Genomic DNA, 24,845 nt, shown 5'->3' with positions numbered 1-24,845 from the left:
CCTGGTATTTCGTCCGTTGACTGAGCAAATTTTTGACGTTCACGTTGACTTTCAAATTTGATATTATTATTATTATTATTGAGGGTGCAAAAATGGTATTTTTTCGAAAACAAGCTATATCTCGGCCATATCCTGACGGATTTTCAAAGGACACGTATTGTTAGAGTCACAAGAACTAACTCTAGCAGATGGCATTAAAAAAACGTGGAGTTATCTAAGGATTCAAAACTTGTAATTTTTCAGTTTTATGGCCAAGGATAACTCGTGAGCCGCAAGGATGATTTGAAAGTCCTTTGGGCTGTGGATAAGTCTCACGAATGGACTTCATTTCAAACAGAACCCGCAAGGATGAAGCAGAATAGGACTGAGATATTCCCACTTTTCTGTATACGAAAACTTCAATTTATCTCCAGTCCTGTAAGGAGTTTCGTCCTTTTAAATACACAAGACAGTTTGTATTTGAGGGCGTAATCCTTGTGGCAAAGGACACCGCGATCGTCCATCAAATGACCGAGATACAGTTGATTTTATTTTTTATTACTTTTACATTTTTTAAACAATTTCTGTTGCATACTTTTAGGTTTGTCATTTCATATGATCATAATTATAGAAAAATGCTTATAACTCGGCCATATCCTGCCGCAGGATGTCAAGACGTACCTCGTTGGAATCACAAGGACGAACTCTATCGATCTGCATCAAAAAAATATGGGGTCATCTAAGAATCCAATACTTGTAAAATTTCGTTCGTAGGGCCGAAGGAATCGACGAAAAATCATGAAATCCAGGATAACTCACAAACCGTAAGGACGATTTTGATGTCCTTTGGTCAGCCGATAGATCTAACTAATAGGCCTCGTTTGACATAGGACCCGACAGGATACGCAAGGATACGGCCGAGTTATAGTCAATTTTCTGTACAGATAAAATTCATATTATATCGGCTCCTGTAAGGACATTCGTCCTTTTTGTTTCACCTTTCGACATTTCTCGACGAGCACTATCTGTGTGCCAAAGGACATCCCTGTCGTCCTTCAAATGGCCGAGATAAGGACGATTTTGCGAATTTTAAGCAATTTTTGCATGTTCCCCCCTTAGAAAAATTGAAAGCACAATTTTTAATTTTATACCGAAAATCCTTGAATGCCATTCAATAGTCCTGAGGTCGGTGAGTACAAAAAGGCATATCCTTTTAAAATCGGTCAGCATATGGCCCAGATATAGCCAAACTAAAAAAATAAATTATCCTATTATGAGAAAATTTCTGTTGCATACTTTTAGGTATGTACTTTCATATGAAGTTGAAAATTATAAAAAAATTTATGTTGCATACTTTTAAGTATGACATTTCATATGACAGTTATATAAAAATAATCATAACTCGGCCGTATCCTGCCGCAGGATGTCAAGACATGCCTCGTTGGAATCGCAAAGAAATCTATCGATCTACATTGTGTCATCTATGAATTGCATATTGAACAATCAAATTACATACTATTTTACATTTTTTTGACATTAAGAAGCCGAAAAAAAATTAATGATTTTATAGTCTTCTTTTATTATTTATTTTGTAATATTTGGGTGTTTGTTTTTTGTTTAAAAAATGTACACAAATATAATATAATATATAATAATTTAAAACCAATTAATTAAAATTGAAAAAAATCATAATTTAGCTTACTATTATTATTAAAATATTAACAATATGATTAATTTTTAATAAATTTCAACTGCAAAACAAAACACATTATTATGCATATTGAGATGATTATAATTCATAAAAGCTATTTAAATGAAGCATACAAAGCAACAGTTGTTTTTAATTCATTTAAAAAATGTTATTCTTTAGTATATGAGCGATTTAAGGAGGATGAAAACTTGGAAATGGCAATGATAAATGTGTTCAGATGTGCAAAAACTGGTGAAGGTCCTTTTTGTTGACTTACTATTCATCATTCATCATATAGTGCCGCCGATATCCAGCTTCTTTAGTAGGGGAAATCCTTAAATTAAATAGAAAAAGATACTTTCAGTTAATCAAATGGAAAAAAAGTAGTCATAAACTAATCGAAATCGATTGTCAACGTATAGAAAACTTGTCAATCAAGTATGACTTGAAAAAAACAAACAGAATTCAGTTCACATTTTTCAATCAAGTAAGTCTGTCCAAAAGCCTAAATGAAAACATAACTCTGAATTGAAAAAAAAATATAAAGAATTATTTCGTTAAAACCGTGACAACTCTGTAGTTTTGAACCAAAAGATGTCGCAAATCTCGCAACAGGAACTGCAACGACAGCTCTTCAAACTGGGCTGGACAATCGGACAACAGAAGCAAGAATCCCGCCCCCTAAGTGAGGCGATTCCCATGCGTCTGCTGTCAATGAATGGCCAGAAGGAGGAATTCTTAGAGGACGAAGCACATGAAGCTCTGGACATTGACGATAAGAATGCATCGACGATTAAAATAAAAAAGCCAAATACAAAGTTGTGAAATGAATTGGAGTACTCTTCTTGCATTTTGTGTATTCGTAACTAATATTCTGGTTCCAAAATGCATTAAAAATGTCCCAACAGCAGATTTGAAAAGGAAATCTAGTTATCGAAAGCTACTTTGCTACTTTTCATAAACATTCTTCTGTTTGTTGTTCCATACGTGAACCCAAAAACAACTCTTAATAGCTTAACTTTATTTACTCTTTACATATCGAACATCAAATTTGAAATGAAATCGCATAATAGGCGCAAGATAAGCATCAGGTGGATTGGGGCAAGTGGAAAAGGATTAATAAAATATCAGAAAAAAGCGACTTACAAACAAACGGATTGAATTGAAATTGGCATTGGCCATAAAAGCTTTGTCGCTTCAAGACAGACAATAAAGGATGAATGGTATCGAGGATATAAATCAATGCTTGAGCATTGAGAATGTTACGAGTATAACAATAATACTTGTGCCATAAATGTGGCACAGTTCGATTCAATGACTGCAACTCCCAAGTGCTTTTGCTTTTGCTTTTGCTTTTGCAAGAGAGTCGTGTCTCAAGCCATTGGCCATAACTTCTGGCTCTTGAGTCCTGCCTTCTGGCTTCTGCCTTCTGGCTGTTGCCCCCTGTTGGTCTATTTTCATTTTTCTGTTTTCTTTTTGGGGTCATAAACAATCTGAGAAGGAGCGAACGGAATGGGCGCGTAAACTGCTGACAAGGCAAAGGCGAAACGGGAGCCATAAACCAGCCGAGCGATGCCACCGGGTTCAAGTGCATTGAATTTATGGCCACATTGCAACGACATCTAGACAGGAGTCCCTTTTCCTTCCCTCCCCACTTCAGTCCTGCTCCAGTTTCTTCTGCTAACATTCCCCTCCCTCCAGAGACAGTGTGACGCCTGACTGACCTTGAAGATGCCTGCAATACAAATCAAGCGAAGGTTGCATCTGCAACGTGCTGCAGTTAGTTGCAGTGGCAAAGTGCCGTACTGTTGCCCCAAATTAACTCCATATGGTAAAGGGATTACGGCTCTCAACACAAGTGCATTATAATTGGACGCCTCTGTTTGGCAGCTGTGCTTAGTTTTTCCGCCGTCAACGAGTTCAGCTTTGCACAAAGCTTTCTAGCAAGTCCTTGACAAGGACTTGGGACTTTTGCATGTGTGTTGGCACTTTAACGAGCGCGTCATACACTGCAAGAAATCAGGGCAGCGCAAGATAATTATTGTTCTAGTTTTCAGCAAATAAACTAGAAGTGAGTTTAACAGTCTATAACTTAAGCAGATGGTCAATCAATGAGCCAATCAACAAATTGTACAGTCAGTAAAAGCTCAATCGTGTATCATCAAACATTCAATCATTCAGCAAAATTATTAATATGTGAGTCTACCACAAAAACAGTCAATCGACTTATATGTGTATTAGTAGATCGGTCAATCACACACTAAAGTAATCAATGAGTCAGTCATATAAGATGTCAATCATTAAGATGTAAGCTAATTAGTGTCAAACAAACAATAAGGGTCAATCAGTCAGGTAGTCAATCAAAAACACTAAAGCAATCAACCAATTAATAAATTTAAAAACAAAACTTATATGTATATGTATTAGCCGATCGTTTATCAGTCAATCAATCTTAAAAACTATCAATCAGTGTCAAATAAACTAAAGGTGTCAATCAGTCAGTCAGTCAATTAATTACTAAAGCAATCAACAAATAAATTTGCCTCTCAGTCAGTCACAATAGCAATCAATCAGTTAATGTATCTATTAGTCAATCAACAAATCACTCACAAAAGTCTTTCAATCACAAACACAATCAACCAGTTGATATGTCTAGCAGTCAATCACTCACTTAAAAGCAAGCAGCTAGTTAATCATAAAAGCAATCAATTAAACATTTTTTATTCTTTTAACCCATGATCAATCATTGAGTCAATCAATGAAGGTTAATTGTATTACTATTTAGTGATCAGTCAGTCAATCAAGCATAAGTTGTCTTCAAATAAGTAATCAACCAATGAGCTAATTATGAGCTATTTTTCCATCAATCGAAGTTTATTTCTATAACTTAAGCAGATGGTCAATCAAAGAGCCAGTCAGTAAAAGCTCAATCGTGCATCATCAAACATTCAATCAGTCAAGCAACTTAGTAATTTCATCACTTCATCTTTCAACCAATATCGTTTAGATCAATTAATGACACTTGTAACGGCATTAAATTGAAATAAGTTATCTGATGTCATCAGCTTTTTTTCCACTGCGAACAGAGCGCGTCCTGAATATTGGCTGAGTCACGCAGTCAAGTGAAGTGAAGAGCCGAAAAATGGCAGCTAAAATATGAGTATGCTAATCTGCATTGCTATGCAAATGATAACTATTTAGATACCCAGTGATATTTCGCTATTCGCCATTTCGTATCTATGCAAATTTGAGAGCAGTTTGATTGACGTGGTCAGAGAAGGGAGACAAATATGTGAATTTGCATAAAATTGCACAGAGCAATTGTTGAAGTAGCAGTAGACAATCCTCCTCCCTAATCATTATTCTGCTCTGGGCAGTTTAGAGAAGTGGAGAGAAGAGGAGGGGAAGTGGGGAATGGAGATTGAGAGAACAACGTCTGCAAATGCTTAGCCTACTTTTTTGGGCATTTGGAGAATTTATGTGCTGCAGCTGGAAAAACTTAATTGCTTTTGGCTTTTGGGCTTCCATCATATTTTTAACAAGCATTGTTGGTTGTTGCTCCCCTCCAGCCCCATTCCCCTGTCCTTGTTGTTGTTGTTGTTGTTGCTACAGTTCGTGCTCGTGTTTGCTGCTGATTTTTCAATTTTCCTTGGCGCGCTTTTCTACGCTTCGTTTGCTTTCCCAGTGACGCTTGCTGTAGCTTCGTTAACTTTGATTTGTCCACTGAGAGACATTCAAATGAAATTTCACAGCTTCCCCCACATGCTCACACACACACACACAAACAGAAACACAAATACAAATACAATCCTCGAGCATAAGGCAAGCATTTGTTATACCTTGTAAGTGGATGCAACAAAGTGTCGTTTAGCTGCATTTTCAACTACAAATTTGTTAAACTCGTTTCCTGGGATTATACTATCAAACAAAACGAGGAAGGATATGTACTATATAGAGAAAGATATGCGATGATTATTTGAAGACAAAGTCTTGCTAGACTAACCGATACTTAGGAAAATCATAGAACATTTAAATAAATAAAAAATAGATACTATATATCTTGAGAGAGAAAATAAGAACTAAGCAAGCACACAAAAAAAAAAAGTTTTAAAATCAAGATGTTGATCAAATACTTAAAATTTTGGTCTAAAATGTTTGTCAAGAACACGAAAATCTTAATTTTAAAAAATAGAAGAACATTTAATATAAAATTTTTTTCAGAATTTGTTCTTAAAGTGGCCTTTTTAGAAGAACACTGTTGTTAATACGAATGTTCTTGATTTTGTAACTTGGTACTAAAGTAATCCTTAAGACAAAATATCAAAACATCATCAGTGAAGTGGCCGTTAAGCGAGATATGAGTATATTCAAAGTAAATCAAAAAATAAACGCAACAACTTTAATAGATGGCAATTACTATGAAATAAGGCAACAAAAAATGAAATACAAAGTTAAAAACTTTTAAAAAGATGTTCAATGTGAATTTAAGAACTTCCAAGTAAATGTGCACTTAAGTGCAAACGAATGAGAATAAAGGATGAAGAACGCTTTGAGGGGCTTCAAAGTTTTACAAATTACAGGGTATACACAGTGTGTCATACAAGCTGATGACAACAGTGCTGAGGGCAATCGCCGGAAGCATTCGCTTGTCATCGCGTTGTCCCCGTGCAAGGACACACTCATAACTGCGCATTTGTCGAAGGTGGCCAGAAAGCTGAAGGAGGAGAATCGAGATGGAAGAGTGTATTTGGTTGGATGGCATGTTATGTCTATTTATATGCGAATGTGTGTGTGTGTATGTGTGTGTGGAATGTGGTGTGGTATCTTGGCTGCCACAGACAAAAGGAAAAAAACATGGAAAGTTTCAATGTTGCAGCGATCACTTTAATTGCTGCATTTTGTTTTGACAATAAACGTAAATTCGAAATGTTATACGAGCTTCGATTTATTATATAAGCACGCGTGTGTGTGTGTTAAATAAATTACACACACGCTCGCACAATTGCACATCTATCAAATTAATGCAGAGTTCCATTACAAAAGAGAGAAGAGAATGGAATTTGACTTTTGTTTTAATAGTTTGTCCAGCTGATGGATTGCCTCCCTTTAGCTGGCTTTATTCACAGCCACTGCAGTTACTCTTCTTCCTGTTTTGCATCTGCATGAATGATGGCAGACTCTATGTGTGTGTGTGTGTGTGTGTGTGTGTGTGTCTCTGTGTATGTGTGTGGCATGTGTGGCATGCAACGCGTGTGGATTTCAAGTGCAAACAAGCTTGAAGCTCGCTGCTGAATTTGATTAGCAGTCAGCAGCTTCGCATTGTTTGCCCACTGATTAATCACTCAAGTCAAACTTGAAGGTGCCGCAGCAAAATGTTTTACCCTCTGACACGCGCCCTTTTAGCCACGCCCCCTCCACCTCCCAAGTTTACAGGGCTTGAACTTTGCTTCGATTTTTTCTGGCAGCTATTTGAAAACACTAGAGTTAAAGTGAAATCCTCTTTAGAGAATCTCTGCTCAATCGATCCTCAATCTTTCTTAAGATTATAACCCAAGTTGAAGCTTTAATTTATAACTGCTTGTTGGAATATCCCTATTTAAACAATCAAAAATAACATTTCACATATCACTAACTTTCAAATGGCTTCTAAACCAATCACACTAAGAATTCCTATTTCCTTTTTAATCTTGATCTCTAATGTGATGGTAATTAAATATTGTAAGCAGTTAAATATTAAAACGTAAATATAAAAAAGGAAAATACGTTTCTCATCACTAATAAAAATCTAAATTAAATTCTGAGCTTTTAAAGATGAAAATCATGTTTGTTATTTGAGATAATCCTAACAATATTAATTGATAATTGGTTATAAACATTTGTTGCCGACAAGATTAGAATGTTTAATGTAGAATAACATCGTTAGCATCTGTAAATTTACATTACTTCTTTATTTTATGTCAACTTTAACTAAATATCAATTGAATATTAAGCGTCTTTATAAAAGAAAAAGGCAACGAAATAACACGAAGTTTTTTAAGATCTCTCGCTTTGAACTTTGTATGAAAATAAAAGAGGAGTTTGTTTCTAGAGATTTATAAAGTCGTCTAGCATTCTTGCAGCTATAATATAATATATCATAATTAAGTTCAATCTTCTAACATTCTTATATAATATTAATAAATTCTTCTCTGCTTGAAATAAATCTTAGATTGCATTTAAAATAATCAATTTACATAGATTTTCTTTAATCTAGACTTCAACCCAAAGCTAAACTAATAAAATTGGGTTATTAAATTCAACCAAGAAAATATCAAGAAAGCATTATATTAAACGAAATATTTTTCCCACCTTTATAAACTATTAAAGCTTCGTAGTGGATTTATTTACAATATATAAGACTCGAAAAAGTTGTGGACTTAATTAATATTGCAGCTATCGATACACTTATCGATAACACAATTGGCTTGCTTAATATACTGGAGTTGGCTGCCCTGCTTAGACTAATAAATTGTCGATAAAAACAAAGCATTTAAAGAGCTGTGTAGAACAAGTCAATTGTCGCATGGGAGAGCATAAATAAGTTGGCACACCTGCTAAATGGCAAAGCGAAGTTGCTCGAGGGGAGGGAGGGAGAAGAACATTGCTCAGAGTCGGAGCAATAATTATGCTCAGCAGATAGCAGACAGACAGACGGACAGACAGACGGACGGACAGAACGCAGGCAGGCGAGGCGATGTGCTGCAAGTGTCGCGTTTCCCAAGCAACGGAAACAGATTGAATGCGGATCTTCTGTGTTTTTTTGGTGACAAATGCAATAAAAACCCAAAAGCGACGCGTATCATTCCCATTGTCAGCCAAGAAGTGTGAGAGGAGGAGAGGGGAAAGAGGTGTATATAGTCGGACACTGTCGTGATGTTGGGCTTGTGTTTGGCTTGTTTGGTCTGCTGCCAAGTGGGCGGGTGTTTTTGGCGCAGTTTGATTAATGACAGCCATTGCGGCACTGAGTGATGAGCGGCTTTGACAGTGCGGAGCACGGCACAAGGGACCACAAGCGATGAAGGACGAAGGACGAAGGACCAACAACGGACATAGTACTACGAGTATGAGGGGAGACAGACCAGCATACAAACATACATCAGCGGAGACCCGAGAACAAGTCCAGGGCCACTTTCATGCTCATGGATGCCACTTTATTATAGTGCAGATGGCAAAACTAAGTTGCCGCTTTTACGGCCATCAAATGAAGCCATTTTAAACCACGTCGTGTGGCAAGGGTAAGCACGACTATCGCACACCCTGTACAAAGTAATGGGAATGGACAAACGGACTTATAGAAAAGTTTCGTCTCGTGTATAACAGTTGTAAAGCACAAATTACAGCTAATAAACGAAATAAATAACAGTACTAAAACAAGTATACTGCATTTAACTGTGATACATACGTATAACAGTTGTATAACAGTTTAATAAATCAGCTAATTATATGAGTTTAGTATAGTGCAGATGGCAAAAGCGGACATTTAGAAAACCTTTCCTTTATGGTATAACAGTTTTATCAGAAAGTTGAAAGGCACAAATGACAACCCATAACCAAAGTAAATATTTGTACAAATACGAGTATACTACAGATAACTGTACTACATACGTATATAAGTTGTATAACAGTTTAATAGAGCAGCTTATATGACACATCATATAGCTAAGCATCAACTTATGTCAACCGTATGTATATCAACTCATATGTATAACTGTTGTATAACACTTTTATGTCATTTTAATAAATGAGCTAACGAAACAGACCTAGTATTCATAAAAAAACTTTAAATAATTCGCATTGAATTGCTTAGATGAATCTTAAAACATCTTAGCTAATGCAAGCTCATCCTTAAACTGTATTTGACTTGCTTAATGGTGTATAACAGATTGTGATACTCGCATAAAACAATGTATGGGATAAATAATGGACAAACTGCGCTGTGCAGTGAAATACCAATTACTTCAAACAACAATACTTAATGCCAGCTTCTGCTTTCTGACGCCATTTAGGATTTGCGAAACTCTAAAACTATTCAAATGGCCATGAAGAGTTTAAGTGATTACTTTCAGAACAGAAGTATAACAGTTTATGAGCGAGCTGCATTTATATACAGGGTATCAAAAAGAGTACGAAAAGAAACAGAACTTGAAATCAATCAATGTGTCGGAGTGGGCAGAAGACAGAAGAAGAGCGACCGATGAAAAGGCAAAGGCGTCGAAGCGATGGGCGTGGCTGCAGCGGCGCCCCCGAACTGTCATCAATGTTTACGAGAGCTCATAATGACAACATTGCTCGCTTGACGCTGCAAGTGAGCTATGGCATAATCAAAAGACACGCAGCCTCATCAAGTTTTTTTTTTTTGTTCAATCCGGCATAACAAAGGAGTGGAAATGGTAGATACGAAAGACCCCAAAAAAATGAGAAGATATGACGAGGATAGAGGGAGGAGGGATTCCTTAAAGGCAGGCAACAGAGTCAGTCGAACAATGCGTGAAAATAAAACGGGCGATAATGAGTGCGTGCTGAACGCTGACCCGCCGCCAGCTGGCCCATCCATAACAACAACAGCAACAACAGCAACAACAATGGCCATGTGGAGTTGCAAAAAGGCAACAAGCCGCAGCCGCAGTCGCCATCGCTTTGGTCCCATCCATAAAGCGAACGAACCGAAAATTGAGCTGTCAAGGACAGCATCGACAGCCGCGACCATGAAAACCACGAAGAACATAAAGCAGCCTCCCCCCAAAGTCCAGGGGATTCAAGTTGCATTTGGACCATAAGCTCGACCACTTCAAATTGCGTTTTTCGAAATGTGAAAAACGTTTTTCTTTTCTTTGCCTGCCCCACCCACTTTTGCTTTTATCTTCCCCTCTGCTAACAATAGAAAACAGAAATAAACAATACAAAATTAAAACGCACGCGCTAGTCATGGGAGAGTGGGAGAGTTAAGAACAGACACTTAATTGGCAAGATGCTATAAAGAAATTTAACATTATTGAGTTAGCGAAAGGTCAAGCATTAAATGCGTTCAGTTCGACAGCTTATTAAATGTAGTGAAAGAAAGCTGGACACTTGATTATATGAAAGATTAAAGATTAATGACATCAACGTAACGATTCATATGAAGAACACATGTCATATTTCATTACAAATTAATGAGAGTTACATATGTTATATGCGTATTACAAAAATGTAAATAGTGTTTCAATTCAAAGAACCGATTGTAAATAATCTCCATATGTGAAAGTCTTATTTCATTTTCGTCCTTTATACAATTGAATTTTATCTCAACTTTATCACATATGTGAATATTAATAAAAGTAAGCAAATTTCTGTAAAACTCACCCGTCAATTCAGCCAGTTGTTTCCTCGGCCATGTTCAAATTTGACGCGCCATGTTGAGCTCACGCACAGCGTTGCCAGACTTTGTGCGTTCACAAACTTGTTAACAGAAGTGCTCCACATTTGCAGAAGACATTGACAACAGCTGCACTCCACCGCTGTTAAATGAGCAAACTTTTTGATGATGATGGCACCACAAAATGACGACGCTTACTGAAATTCATTTTTATATGCACAATTTTAATAAAAAAAAATAGTTATAATTAAGTTTGTTTATAAGTAGGTGTAGTGCTTCCACACACAAATGCACACACACACAACGCACGCACACACACACTACTACATAAAGTCATCAGATTCGTTGCCGGCATCGTAGTTGGTGCGCATGTTTTCTGTTTTCTGCAATGATGCATAACTGCGCAGCTCCGCCTCCAGTTCGCGCTGCTTGGCCGCTTCCTTCTCCTGTTCGCGCTTCTCGCGCTGCACCCGCTTCTGATCCTGTCGCTCGGCAGCGTCGCGTGTCTCGCGCTGTCCGCGAAAATCGGGATGCTCCTCCTCGGTCTTGGTTTTATTTAAGCGATTCACAATCTCATTAACCCGCTTCTCCAGCCGTATCTTGCGCACCGCTTTCTCATCGTGATAGGCCACCTGACCGGGCTCCATGTCGGGAGTCTTCTTCAGATTCTCCCACATGGTATAAACAATTTCCAAATTGTTTACCTTGTTGCCCTGAATGCTGTTCGCCTTGCACAGCTGTGCAGCATCCACCAGCACATCGCTGGGTATATCGTCGATGGTCTGTCCCTTGCGGAGACGCAAATAGACGTGAGCCGACGACAAATTGTGCACATGGAACCACACATCTTCCGGCCAGCCCCAGCGGATCAGTTCCTCGTTCTCGTGTTTGTCGCGACCCATGTACAACATGGCCGCCGGCTGCACTAGATTGCTCTTGAAGTAGAAAACCATTTTGTGATTTGTTTGGCTTGTGATCGCTTACGGACGAAACGTGTGTTTGACAAACTTATTTCCAATTGTATTCCCAATTGAATTTTATGTGCTCGCTTGCCGCTCAAATATAATTTTTTACTAAAACTTGACATATGCTGCTAACAGCGGCATGCAGTGGAGCTTATGTTAAAGCTATTTTATTTGCCCAGAGTGTGACCACAAGCAACATTGCCAAAATATACGCATTAACGCAGCTAGTATATACTAAACACACAGAAAGCACTAGGGCTGCCAACTGGTTACACTTCATGTGGTATATTTACGCGTGTAGAAAAGCGCGGCATTTCAAAAAGCTTTTCATTTCAGCATTTGTTTTTTAATCCTCAATGTATACAACTTATCGGTCTTACTATGCTGTATTTCAGTACTTCAAATTATTTAACTTTGTATTTCATAATTTTAAATCATGCACCTGCTTGTCATGCAGTTTGTTACTCGAAGTCGGCTGCGTTGGCAAAAAAGTTAGATAACATTACAGAGCGCTGCGTTGGCAAGAAAGTTAGATAACATTATAGAGCGCTGTTAATGTGACGAAATGTAAGAAATGCTTAACGACTTTTTGATTCGAATATAATCTCTGTCATAGCAAAAATGATTGATAAGGCTAGGCATTTCCAATAGTCGCGTCAGCAAATTTTGTTTCGTCATGCCTAATCTCAGATTGTAGACGTCAGACTAATTACCATATTCTCGATCTTTCAGGCGTCAAAAATTATAATGTACATATGTACTATCAATGCATTTATTTGTTGCTCAATGAATTTGTATTTTTGTCAATTAGTTTGTCTGCTCAAAAAAAAAACAATAAAGAAAAAACAAAGGTCTTAAGGTTGCGTCGCCTGTTGATAATTTGCAAAAAGCGATTGAATTAAAATTGATCACTTTACAGCTAGCGATTTGTTTTGTATTTCATAATTGATGAAATAGCCTAGAAACAAATGGAAAGGTGAACCAATGCGATTGCAAATAATAAATGAGAAGGCAATGAACTGTTCTCATATTTTATTCCCCTTCTGTTTTCTCAAATTTCAAAAGACATGTGGTTCCCTAAATAAGTCCAAAACAAAGATGAAATGTAAATGGCAAATCAGGTTTTGCGGTGTTTTTTGTTATGTCCGCTTGCCGTGTGATTTTGTGTGTAAGTTCAATTGCTATAAATCAGTTAGGAGAAGTGTGTGCTTGTCACGAATAAATCAAATTCACTGGTGACGTTATTATTATCGGGAACTTTGCCCCAGACAACACTCGCCCATGAGCGCTTATCGTGCCGTTGTTTGTTGTTCAATTAATTCTCTATTTGTCGCGCTATAATTTAATAATTTGCTGCAAAACACACAAAAGCATACAACCCAAGGGCGGGGGGAAAAAACTTAATTAAATCTATTTTTATACGCAGAGATGTTTATGTATTTATATGTCGCTAATTTGGCTGTACCAATTGAGTTCTTGCTCCGGTTAATTACTTAAATGAAGTTGCGAATTAACAGCACACGAACGAAATAAATGAGCATTCCTCATGAAAGCGTCGTGAATTTGTTTATATCGCTGCATGGCTCACAACACCTGATAACCACTCCGTCTGTCCGTCCGTCCGTCCGTCCGTCCGTCCGTCCGTCCGTCCGTCTGTCTGTCCACTTGTTTCAGCTGCCCTGGAGGTGTCGTTTATTCTATTGAAATTCCAAACCGATATCGCTCGAGCGTACAACATAATTTATGCCACTCTTCCGCAGGTTGAAAATTAATCCCAGAGTGAGAGAGCAATATACTTAGTATCTCTACTAAGAGCAAGAGAGAGAGACAGAGGGAGAGAGAGAGGCAGCAAGCGAGCGCTCTTCACCTGATAAAACACACAATGAACATTCTTGGCCTTCTTGGCTTTTGGCCAGTTGCAAAAATCAAAGCGAGATACATATAAAAATACTCTACTCCGTGACTTAATAATAGAGTCTTAAAGTTCAACTGACTAGTTAGTTGATTATCAAAGTTTAAGCAGATCCAGATGAATGGCATTAACCTTTTTGAGTCACAGTTATCTCCTCAATAAATTCCTCAATTCTCAAATGTTGTGATAGAGCATCAATAAAGCGATTATTGTGGCATATAAAAAAACTAATTATATACTGTATTCGTTTGTATACATCTAAAATTAAATTGCACTAGTTTTATCAGCTAATTTTGATACTGATTTGCAAGCACTTTGTGTGCATCAACAAATTGATTTCTCTCTTATTACGTTTATTGCTTTTTGCAGTAATGTTCAAGTGTAGATTTAATGCATATAGTTTTGCAATTTAAGCTTTAAATTCGCTTCTATTGAGCTAGCTATGAAGATGATGACTTGTTAGAAAAAATATATAAGCGCTCAAAATTTAGTCACATATGTAGGTCAAAATATACTTGATTGTCAGCCAAAGCAGTTAAGACAACTTCTACAATTTATGCAATTGCACTTTAATTATCTGGAATCATAGTATTTATGATAGTTGTTATTGTTTGTACCGAAATTCTAACTTAAAAATTCCGCTCGTTATTCGATTTTTATCGATTTGGAGTGGCGGAAGTAGGCGTGGCAAAAAGTTGAAACAAACTTAATTTGCGTGCAAGCATTACAAGTACTGTCGAACAAAATTATAGCACTATCTCTTATAGTCTCTGAGATCTAGGTATTCAAACTGGCGGACAGACAGACAGACAGACATGGCTACACTTCTTATCGGGTATAAAAAGAATATAAAATATATGAACATAAGGTGTACCTACAAATATTTACTTAAAATATAATTCAGGCACTCAGCTTTTAGCAACAAACTGTTCAACGAAAGAACTTCTTAGTTGAATTGAATAATCGCTCAAAAGAATATTCAGAAAAAACGATATATGTTTTAATACAAAATAAATTGTTCATTAATAATTACTTTGAAGACAAGAATCAATGAAATTCAATTCATGAAATTGTCGCCAACTTCGAATTCCCCATAGGCAAGTCGAACTGTTTACATACATACATATGTATATATTGTATATCTAATTTCTAGACTGTTTTGCGATATGCAGTAAACAAACTAACAAATTGGTAATAGCCTAATGGCAAAGAAAGAGCAAGAGCACACACACAAAAACACTCAGAAAAAGAGACAAGTTCGTTGTCAATGTCGTTCGTTCGTTGACGCCAGCAGCAGGTTGCGACGAGTTGTGGTTTTTGAGGTAAAAACAGAGAGAGAGAGAGAGAGAAGTGAATGGGAGAGTGCGAAAGAGAGAGCAAGAGAGCGAAAGAGAGAGAGTGAACAGATGAGGTAGAGAATGGGAATGCAGTTGATGGTCGCGTGGCAACACAATCAACAAACGTATCAACAAATATCAGCAATGGGTGCAACTTCCGAGCACAATAATGCATAACAACAACAGCAACAACGGTGCGTATACGTAATGCTAGACGTGAAACACATTTTATATATGAAATGAATTTCAAATTATAACACAATAATAAAAGCACAAATACGCAATCGAAAGTTCAACAAGAATCTGCTGCTGCTGCTGTTGTTGCTGCTTCTAGTGGTAGCAACTGTTGCTGCTGTGGCTGTGGCTGTGGCTGGGAGAGACAACAACTGTTTCAGTTGCCGTGCAAACGTTGCGGCAAACGGTCGCGTTTTTTAGAACTCGCCCAAAACAGTTATAAATAACGAAATATAAATATAGTAGTAAAAAATCAAACAAAAAGAAAAAACGTTCATAACAATAATTCTACTACGTTAATAGTTAATTTTTTTTTTAGTATTCGTGTGTGTGTATTTGTGGTTGAAGAGGCTCGTCAGGCGTTGGACGCGGAGTGCTCGTCTAATCGATAGCCAAATCAATAGCACGCCTCGAGCAAATGTACAAAAAAGAACAAGCGAAGAACAAATAAACATTTCAAGACCTTTGCCAACTGATAACTGGCATCGAAAACCCTAGAGTCATCGCACGATACTCTCTTCGCTCTCTCTCTCTCTCTCTTTCGCTATCATTTTCCCCACTCTCTCTCTCACTCTCTGCGAGTGTTGCGCTTCTCAAGGGAGTTACGACGCTTCTAGTTGCGAAAAGTTTAGCCAAGGCTACGCATTGAGAGGCGGCCCAAATGCTGCTGCTTCTGCTGCTGCGACGGGTTATGAAATTGATACCGCGCTCCAATATATGATTGAAATGCGCGGAAGTTTCCACTTGTCTTTGTCAATTAGACAAGTGTGCACAACGTGCTCGGACGAACACTACAAAGCTGCCTGCTAACACGCAACATTGCCGCAGTCGTGCCCCAGACAGACAACGGCAACGTTAAATCGATATATATACAACTAAATTCACTCCTTAATAATTGCAAATTGATTAAGGATCTCAAAATACCAGAGAACACACACACACATCGAGACAATATGACGCAGGAGCAGGAGCAATTGATGCCGCCACCGCCGGCTTATCAGCCGGGCATGTCCATCATATCGAAGGACATTGAAAAGCAGCAGCTGCAACAACAGGAGAAGGAGAACAAGGAGAATAATAACAACAGCAATACAAAGAAGAACAACAAAAAGAGTGGTCGCAAAGAAAGCCTACTGCCGTTGGGTGAACGCCATTTGGCCGTGTTGCGCCAGGAGCTGATGGTGCTGCTCGGAAATACCGGAGTTCTCGGATCCGGCATGGTTGTCAGCATGCCCTCGGTGACCCTCAACCAGCTGACAGACCCCACGCAGCCCTTCTTCTTAGACAAGGATGAGGCCAGTTGGTTTGGTGAGTAGCAGAGCCTTGGTCACACTTCAAGGTGTCCTCAGCACTGATTTGGAAGTACCTTAGGAGGTCCTCAACCGTACCTTAGCATTGGCTAGCTCTTACTTTAATAGTAACTCAGCTACACATTTACTGCTTCTGAGTTTGTGGTGGAGATGCAATCGTATCTCACCGATACCTTGGTCATATCTTAAGACGTCCTTAGCCGTACCTTAGGAGGTCCTCAAACGTACTCCGGCAGTGCCTAGTTAAAATACTTAATCAGCAAGTCAGCCGTTTGGTTTCTGTTTCCGATATTATGGCTGATATGCAAACGTATCTCACCAATGCAATACTCTCTCCTTAAGAGGTTCTTAACCGTACCTTAGCAGTGATTTGGTAGTACCTTAGAAGGTCCTCAACCATACTTTACCAGTGCCTAAGTGAAATACTTCATCAATTACTTAGCGACTTATTTGCCGTTTCCGAGTTTGTGGTCGAGATGCAAGCGTATCTCATCGAAGCCTTATTCTATTCCTAAGAAGTCCTCAACCTCAAAGAAGTCCACCACCTCGGAAGTACCTCAGAACATCCTCAACCGTGCCTTAGCACTCCCTGAGGAGTAACTCAGAAAATCATCAATCCCACTCTAGGACAATAATTCAACAACAATAATTCATAATTCAGCCGTACATTTTCTGTTGCCAAGCTAGTAGTCAGTGAGTGTCTTGGTAGTACCTCAGGAATTCCTCTGCCGTACCTTAGCAGTGCCTTGGTAGTAGGAAGGTAATCAAAAGGTCCACCTTCCACTCCTTCATACTTCTTAACCAAATTCTTAGAGTTATCTTTAAGCAAAGGTAGCCTAATTTTTGCTACTTCTGTAGCACTTACTTTATTCTCAACTCAAAATTAAAAGAGAACCCCCCGCATGGATAACTCGATTCGGCTAGTGCTGACCTTGTCAGTGCGACCTTTTAGCGTCGATAGCGGGTGCTGCTTGAAAAGTGCGGAATTCCTTGCGAGTGAGCTGCCTTCTTGTGAGATGATAAATGCTGATCCAACAGCTGACACACTCGAAGCGAATTGATAAGGCGCCAGCGGCAGTGGCACAAGTAGAAGTAGAAGCAGAAGTGGAGCTGCCGCCTCAAACGAAATGTCTGTTGACGCAGTTGACGCACAAAGATTAGGCACAAAGACTTTGTGCCATTCGATAACAATCTGGCAATTTGTTGTGTACGCTGTAGAACAAGGCTAAAGAGCTCTTCACCAACAAAAATAAAATAAAAAAGTCAATCAGCAAAAATTACGAGCAGTAAAAACTTCCTACTGATAAACGTAGCAAAGGAACTGACATTTTTTCCCTCGCTAATTAATCCATTTTGCTTGCATTCTCCACAGCTTCCTTTCAGAATATTGCCTGTCCGCTGGGCGGACTTTTGGTGAGCTTCTTTCTGGATCGCATTGGACGCAAACGCACAATTCTATTGACGAATCTGATGGGTCTCATTGGCTGGATACTGCTAGCGACAAGTTTTCTACATGACAGTCACAATTATATCTACGCTCAGATGTTGGTGGGACGCGCCTTTGGAGGCATTATGATTGGCATGTTTGTCTCCCCCGTTGGCGTCTATTCCGCCGAGATTAGTTTACCGCGCATTCGAGGACGTCTCATATTGGGCACCTCGATAGGCTTGGCCTCGGGCATTCTGCTGATGTATTTGCTTGGCTTTTTCATACGTCACAATTTCGTGTTGATTAGTTGCATTAGTTGCGCTTATCAGTTGGTCGCTATTCTGCTGGTGATGCCCATGCCGGAGTCGCCCAGTTGGTTGCTTCAGAAGGGCAAGAACGAAAAGGCACGCCGCTCCCTGCGCTACTTCCGTGGACTGCGACGCAAAGGTGAGTTTTATTTTGTAGCTTTCTTTATGTTTATAGCTGACTTTTCAATCATCCTTTTCCATTCGTTTCCGATTCAAATATGTTATTAGAATTCCTTCCCTTGCTTTTAACTTTGGGTTAGGAAGAATATAGCACTGAAAGTGAACTTCCAGAACACTTCCACAGTTTCTGTCAGGGTTTGTTTCTTGTTGCTATCGATGGACTAATTTTCCTGTCATTATATTAGTTTCCAAAGAATAAAATAGAATAGAATAGAAGTGAACTTCCAGAACAGTTCCTCAGTTTGTTGCAGACTTTGTTTCCTAACATACTCAGAGACTATTCTGTTCCCTTCGATCGACTTCTCTTCCTTTCATTACCTTAGTTTCCAAAGTATTGACAACTCTTCCAGCGAAACGGAACCTAACTTTCTTCCGACCTTTTCCTCATTCTCGCATTCGCTGTTAATACATTCTTTCATTCCTTGCGCTATCTCTATAACAAAACCCTAACTCCCTTCCTTTGCAGGCGAAGACTGCGTGCCGGAATTCGAGGCTGAGCTCACCCAGATGAAGATGACAGCGGACAACAGTCGGGCGACAGCAGCCAGCGAGTCCATAGGCCAAGCTATTCGTCGCCCCGAAGTCTACAAGCCACTGTTCATGATGACCGGCTTCTTTGGCTTCCAGCAGGCTTGCGGCGTTGTTGTGATCATTGTGTATGCGGTGCAGATAGCCCAACACGCTGGCGTCTCCATCGATCCGGTGCTCGTGGCCGTCATGCTGGGCGTGGCACGCATCATTACCACCTTCTTTATGACCTCCATTTTCGAGAAATGGGGCCGACGTCCCTCGGGCATCTTCTCCGCCAGTGGCATGGCCGTTTGCATGTTGCTGCTGGCCTGCGGCGGTTGGTTCCCCGACACCATGGGCACTTGGAAGTGGCTGCCAGTCTTTTGCATTGTCGCACACATTGTGTTCTCCACGATGGGGATGCTGACGCTGCCGTTCATCATGATATCCGAGGTGTTTCCGCAGAGCGTTCGAGGAAGTGCCTCGGGCATTTCGGTGTTCTTTGGCATGATCTTGGCTTTCGTGATGCTCAAAATCTATCCGAATATGATGGCTTGGTTGGGTGTCGCCAATCTCTTTGCCTTCTATGCGTTCGTCTCGTTCTTGGCCGCCGCTTTCATCTATAGCTTTGTTCCGGAGACCAAGGGACGCACCTTGGTCGAGATTGAGGAACACTGGCGCATGGGCAGGCGGGGACGAAGAGAGGCGCGTGCCTCGGCGGCGGCGGCTATGAGCAGTCTAAATCTAAAGGAGGTCGAGCTGAAAGAGATCTTCCTCAAGAAATAAATGAGCGTAGCGCGCGAATGCTATCTGTGATGTGTTAAGTACTTAGCCTTAGCCAAATGGAATGCGGCATTTTCTATGGCAAACAAAAAAAAAACTATATAAAAATACTATAATCAAATTAACAAGCTAAATAAATACAAATAAAGAAACAAAAAAAAACAATACCTATAAACAAACTTAAGAGCAAATGTGTTTAACTGGAACATGCTTGGGATAGGGAAGCTATTGAATCAAGCTGGAGGAGAGAAAAGTGCCAAGATCCAACTGAACTGAGAGAGTAGAGACAGAATTTCTCTCTCATAAGAGTTTGATGACGAATTAGATGATAAGAAGAGTCAACCAATAAACGAACGAGTTTTTTTTCAAAGAATTTTTGAACTTCTCAAGCAGAAATTAAAAAATGTACATAAATATAATATAACGCAGCATCTTTATGAGGCTTTATAACTGCTTTAGATTCTCTGAAAATTAGCATTAAATAAAAATTACATTTATGCAAAATCATTTCACAACATATATAATAAAATTCTTATATTTAGAAATATAAAAATGCCAAAAACTTGAAAGTTTGTTTAAAATATTCTGCAGAGCGAACTTCTGATGGAATCAATTTAAAGATAAGATAAAGATATCAAGTGAATATGAAAATCAAAAATATTCTCGAAATTTTTGGGAAATTAAATCATTATGCAAATAACTAAAAATAGAGTGAACAGTTGAGTAAAGAAGTGATTAATAATCGCTGGTAATTTCATAAAATTGTCTTTCACTTGACACTTTTGTTACAAGAATTATATGAAAACCGAATCGTGAGTAAAGTCATTTGAAGTTCAGCGTTGACCATAAGCAATTAGCAATTAGCCATTCGAAACTGAAGCCCTGAGTCAGCTGATCTACTCTATTACTATATAGTAGAAGGTTGAGTCAGCATTCGTCCCACTTACGGCTCAAATGCAACTGCGCATCAGTGAATGTCATCGATAAGAGGAGGGACAATTAATGTAATAAGGCGGAGAGATAGCATAGGAGAACGTCAGAATGAAAAGCGAAGAGCGAATGAGTGATTGGAATTATTCATCAACTGAGATCAGAGACTTGAACGCTTTCAACTTGGATTCCACTGATAGCAATTGTCGCTGATCTGTGCCACATACGAGTATCAAACACATTGTGTGTTTTGCGAAAAAGACCGGATTTAACCGATCCGTACACACAGAAAACATTCAATCATTTTGCTGCTTTCACATGCTGCCCATATCAGAGAGGCAGCTTCATGATTAGCCAATAATTATAGACAAAAAAATAGAAATTCCCAAGGTGTCGCCTTTTTTACGACTATCACGAAGTGTGAATACCCTGTGCGCCACCTTGAAAAGGGGAATTACTTCGCCTAAGCCAAGCTTTAAATCACGTCACTTCTATGTTATGACGTTGTCTGTTAAGAGTGGAACTACTGTTAACCCATCACTTAACAGTCGCTTGTTGTCATATTTATGTTATGACGTTGTCTGTTAAGAGTGGAGCTACTGTTAACCCATCACTTAACAGTCGCTTGTTGACATATTTATGTTATGACGTTGTCTGTTAAGAGTGGAGCTACTGTTAACGCATCACTTAACAGTCGCCTCTCGTCATATTTATGTTATGACGTCGTCTGTTAACAGTTGAGCTTAAATGGTGTATGGCCGCTGTTAACGCATCACTTAACAGTCGCTTCTCGTCATATTCATGTTATGACGTCTTCTGTTAACAGTTGAGCTTAAATGGTGTATGGCCGCTGTTAACGCATCACTTAACAGTCGCTCCCCTTGCGCTACCGCTGTTATCTAACATTGCATTCGCAGTGGAGTGAGAGAGGCTGCTGATTGTTTGACCAATTAAAACAGCTTTGCAATTACAATGATAAATATAGTCATTAAGCAAACACTATAAATTAGTTATAACAAGCTTGAGGCACTGAATGTGCTTCCAAATATACATATATATAGTTTTTTTGTGTTTTTGTAATAAGATAAGTGGCATTTATTTAATGGCCCGAAGGGCAAAACGAGCCCACCAAAGTCGCAATGATTTTCACAGCTGACGATTTGACGCAACTGGGAACATGTAATAAACCGTTAATAACGAACAGAGCACTGCCAACAACAAACAAAACAGCGCTAATTGAATTTGATTGAAAAACGTGCGCCATTTATCAGCTATCAGTTAATCAAATTGGCTATCAGGCGAAATGCGAATGTGAATGCGACAAATGCGATGACATGAACACAGCATGAAGAGGCGAGGCAGCGACGTCGTCGTCGTCGTCGGCACTCGAGCGCTTTGTTTACCACTCGACTAAACTAGTACTACTACGAACACTGATAATCACACATACTCAAAAGCACACGCATACATACACACATACATTCAGTTACCCCACAAAAGGGATTAGATTGGAGGAGCGACTCTCACAGCGCACTGGGGAGTGTATTGCACTTACCAATGACCAAGCAATGCATAATAAATACTTGACGAATCGTGATGTAATGCTAAAATGCCGCTTCCACTTAATAAATTCACGATAAAGTCACACAATTTCTCACATTAACTTATTTTTGTTGAATTGCTGCAAAAAACACGCCCGCCAAAAACTATTTTCGTATTCGCTAGCTTTAGAGGTGGAAAAACATCGATGATGCACTATCGATGCTTCGATGAATTTGAATATTATTGTAACAACAAACATTTCAGTTTTACTTTGCATTTCATTATAAAATAACAGTTTAGTATTGTATACATAATACTAGTAAATGAATTTAAACTCTTTTGCATTTGATGATGGTCAAAAATATCGAAATTGATGTTGCGATCGATGATTCTCCACCTCTAGCTTTGCATGCAAATGGCGTGCCATTCGAGTGACATAGCAACCAGCTATTTTTGGGGAAGTAATAACATCTTTTGGCGTTGCCAACTGCTTTTCGAATTTTAAATATTTTCGTTTATTTGTTCTTATCTTGGTTTAATGTGACGTCTTAGTACAACAATTAGCTGCTATTAATTTATGTATATATACGTTTTTGTCAATTTATATATATATAGATACACATGTACGCATATGTATTTATATTGATTTGTATAAACGAATTAAAATTCAAGTTGTTCTTTCACTTTCATATATGTATGTATATATATATTTGTTTTATATTTATATGCATGCATGTATAATACGCGTAATGTAAACTACCAACATTACAAGATGTCATGGTGTTTCTTTTATGTGTGTGTGTGTGTGTGTAGTGTAGTTTATCGCTTTTTCTATTTATGCGTTTGTAATTTCAATTTCGTTCATAAAAAAAAATGCGGCGCGCGATTATTTTTTACTTAACATTGTTTTTTTCTTTTTTTGTATTCTTGTATACGTATGTTATATAGTTACATATATAATTTATTTTTTGTTTTCGTTTTTTTGGGGGTTTTTCTATTTGGGTTCTGTTGAATATATTTCCTTAAGTTGTTGCCTTTTTATACGTTACTTGTTTGGTTTTTGTTGTTCCTTTATTTAATGTAATCATTATGTATTTACGTAGTATATTGCTTATCTTTCGATTTATAGACTTTCTTTGCATACTTTTCATTTACTTGTTGCTGCCATTAATTAATCTTTTATCATTTGGTTTTATCTACTTTATGGTGTTGTTGTTGTTGTTTGGTGTTTTCATTATTTTATTTTATTTTTTAAAAATCTCTCAAAGGGCAGTTCACGTTCCGCACTCAAATTATCTGAAAGCAGTTTGAGGGGTTTTTGTTTTATTTTGTTTTGTTTATTTCATCTTCAACTTCATTTCATTTTGTTATGTGTTTCTCTTTCTCATATATTGTATTTAGTACCGTTACAATTTCTAAGCCAAAAAAAAAAGATCTTCATTTAGTTGATGTATATATAGTTTCATTATACGTATGTACTCTATGTGTGTGTGTATATATATAGTTATATATAAAATTTCGGTCTATACTTGAGTCGTATATATATATATATAGTATATATGTTGTGTATATATATATAGTATATAAGATGAACGCATGGAATATGCTTATACAAGTTCTGGAGCAGAAGAAGAAGAAATGAATGTTATCGAAATTACGAATATATATATATAATATAATATGTATGTGTATATAAACCGATTTTGAAAGGATTAGCGCCTTGACCTCTTGACTTGATTTATCGACCGTTATCAGCTATAGACAACACTACATTTTTTTTTGTCAACTAGTTAATTATTGTTTCCTCTATATTTATATTCATTCAATTTGCTATGCATTTTGACAAAAAAAAAAACGTATGGTTAATATATTGTTTACCTGGTTTCGATTATACATACGTAAGAAACTATTTTCACTAATCAGTTTTGAGGTTCGATTCGTTAATATATTTGGTTTGCTTCATTTTTTTATCTTCATTTTCTTATTGTGTTGATTTTTTCTCTCATTTATTATAAAAAAATTTGTTGGTTGTTTTTCTTTTTCGATTTGTTCTTATGCTAAACACAAAAAAAAATTGTATGCGTCGTCGATTTGTAATGCATTATAAAAAGATTCTGTTACCGCTAAACATTTATCGATATATTCATAAAAAAATGTATGTATATATATATATATATATATTTTTAAGTATATATTCCTTGAACAACATTTCAAATGTATGTAAGTAGTTTTTCGTGAGGTTTCCTTTAAATATAAATGTATATTATGTTCTTTTTATTTATTATTCTTTAATTATTGGTTTCATTCTTGCTAATTGCGCTTTTTCTGTTAAAAAAAAATTT

The 24,845-nt window shown here is 37.8% G+C and overlaps 2 protein-coding genes across 3 annotated transcripts; one reads left to right on the top strand and one right to left on the bottom strand.

Moving 5' to 3' along the window:
* Positions 1-1,733: 1,733 nt before the first annotated feature.
* LOC132796806 (coiled-coil domain-containing protein 25) lies at positions 1,734-22,768 on the bottom strand. Of its 2 annotated transcripts, XR_009633594.1 has the most exons (3): positions 22,517-22,768; positions 11,051-11,260; positions 1,734-2,003 (listed from the first exon to the last, which is right to left on the bottom strand). XR_009633594.1 is itself a non-coding variant. In XM_060808115.1 (2 exons), the coding sequence occupies exon 1, from the start codon at positions 12,014-12,016 to the stop codon at positions 11,387-11,389; it is 630 nt and encodes a 209-aa protein (XP_060664098.1). In that variant the 5' UTR covers positions 12,017-12,197; the 3' UTR covers positions 1,791-2,003; positions 11,051-11,386. The 2 variants fall into 2 exon arrangements, 1 of the variants encoding a protein (XP_060664098.1); XM_060808115.1 differs by lacking the exon at positions 22,517-22,768 and having other exon boundaries at positions 1,791-2,003; positions 11,051-12,197.
* On the top strand, positions 15,698-20,215 carry LOC132796243 (facilitated trehalose transporter Tret1-2 homolog). The gene is made up of 3 exons (XM_060807335.1): positions 15,698-16,819; positions 18,194-18,697; positions 19,205-20,215. Exons 1-3 carry the CDS (start codon positions 16,465-16,467, stop codon positions 20,032-20,034), a joined length of 1,689 nt encoding a protein of 562 aa, XP_060663318.1. The 5' UTR covers positions 15,698-16,464; the 3' UTR covers positions 20,035-20,215.
* Positions 22,769-24,845: the final 2,077 nt, after the last annotated feature.

The sequence above is a fragment of the Drosophila nasuta genome, chromosome X (assembly GCF_023558535.2).
Source record: "Drosophila nasuta strain 15112-1781.00 chromosome X, ASM2355853v1, whole genome shotgun sequence".
Lineage (NCBI taxonomy): Eukaryota > Metazoa > Arthropoda > Insecta > Diptera > Drosophilidae > Drosophila > Drosophila nasuta.
Note: the sequence above shows the minus strand (reverse complement) of the source record. Positions and strands in the feature narration are given on the sequence as shown.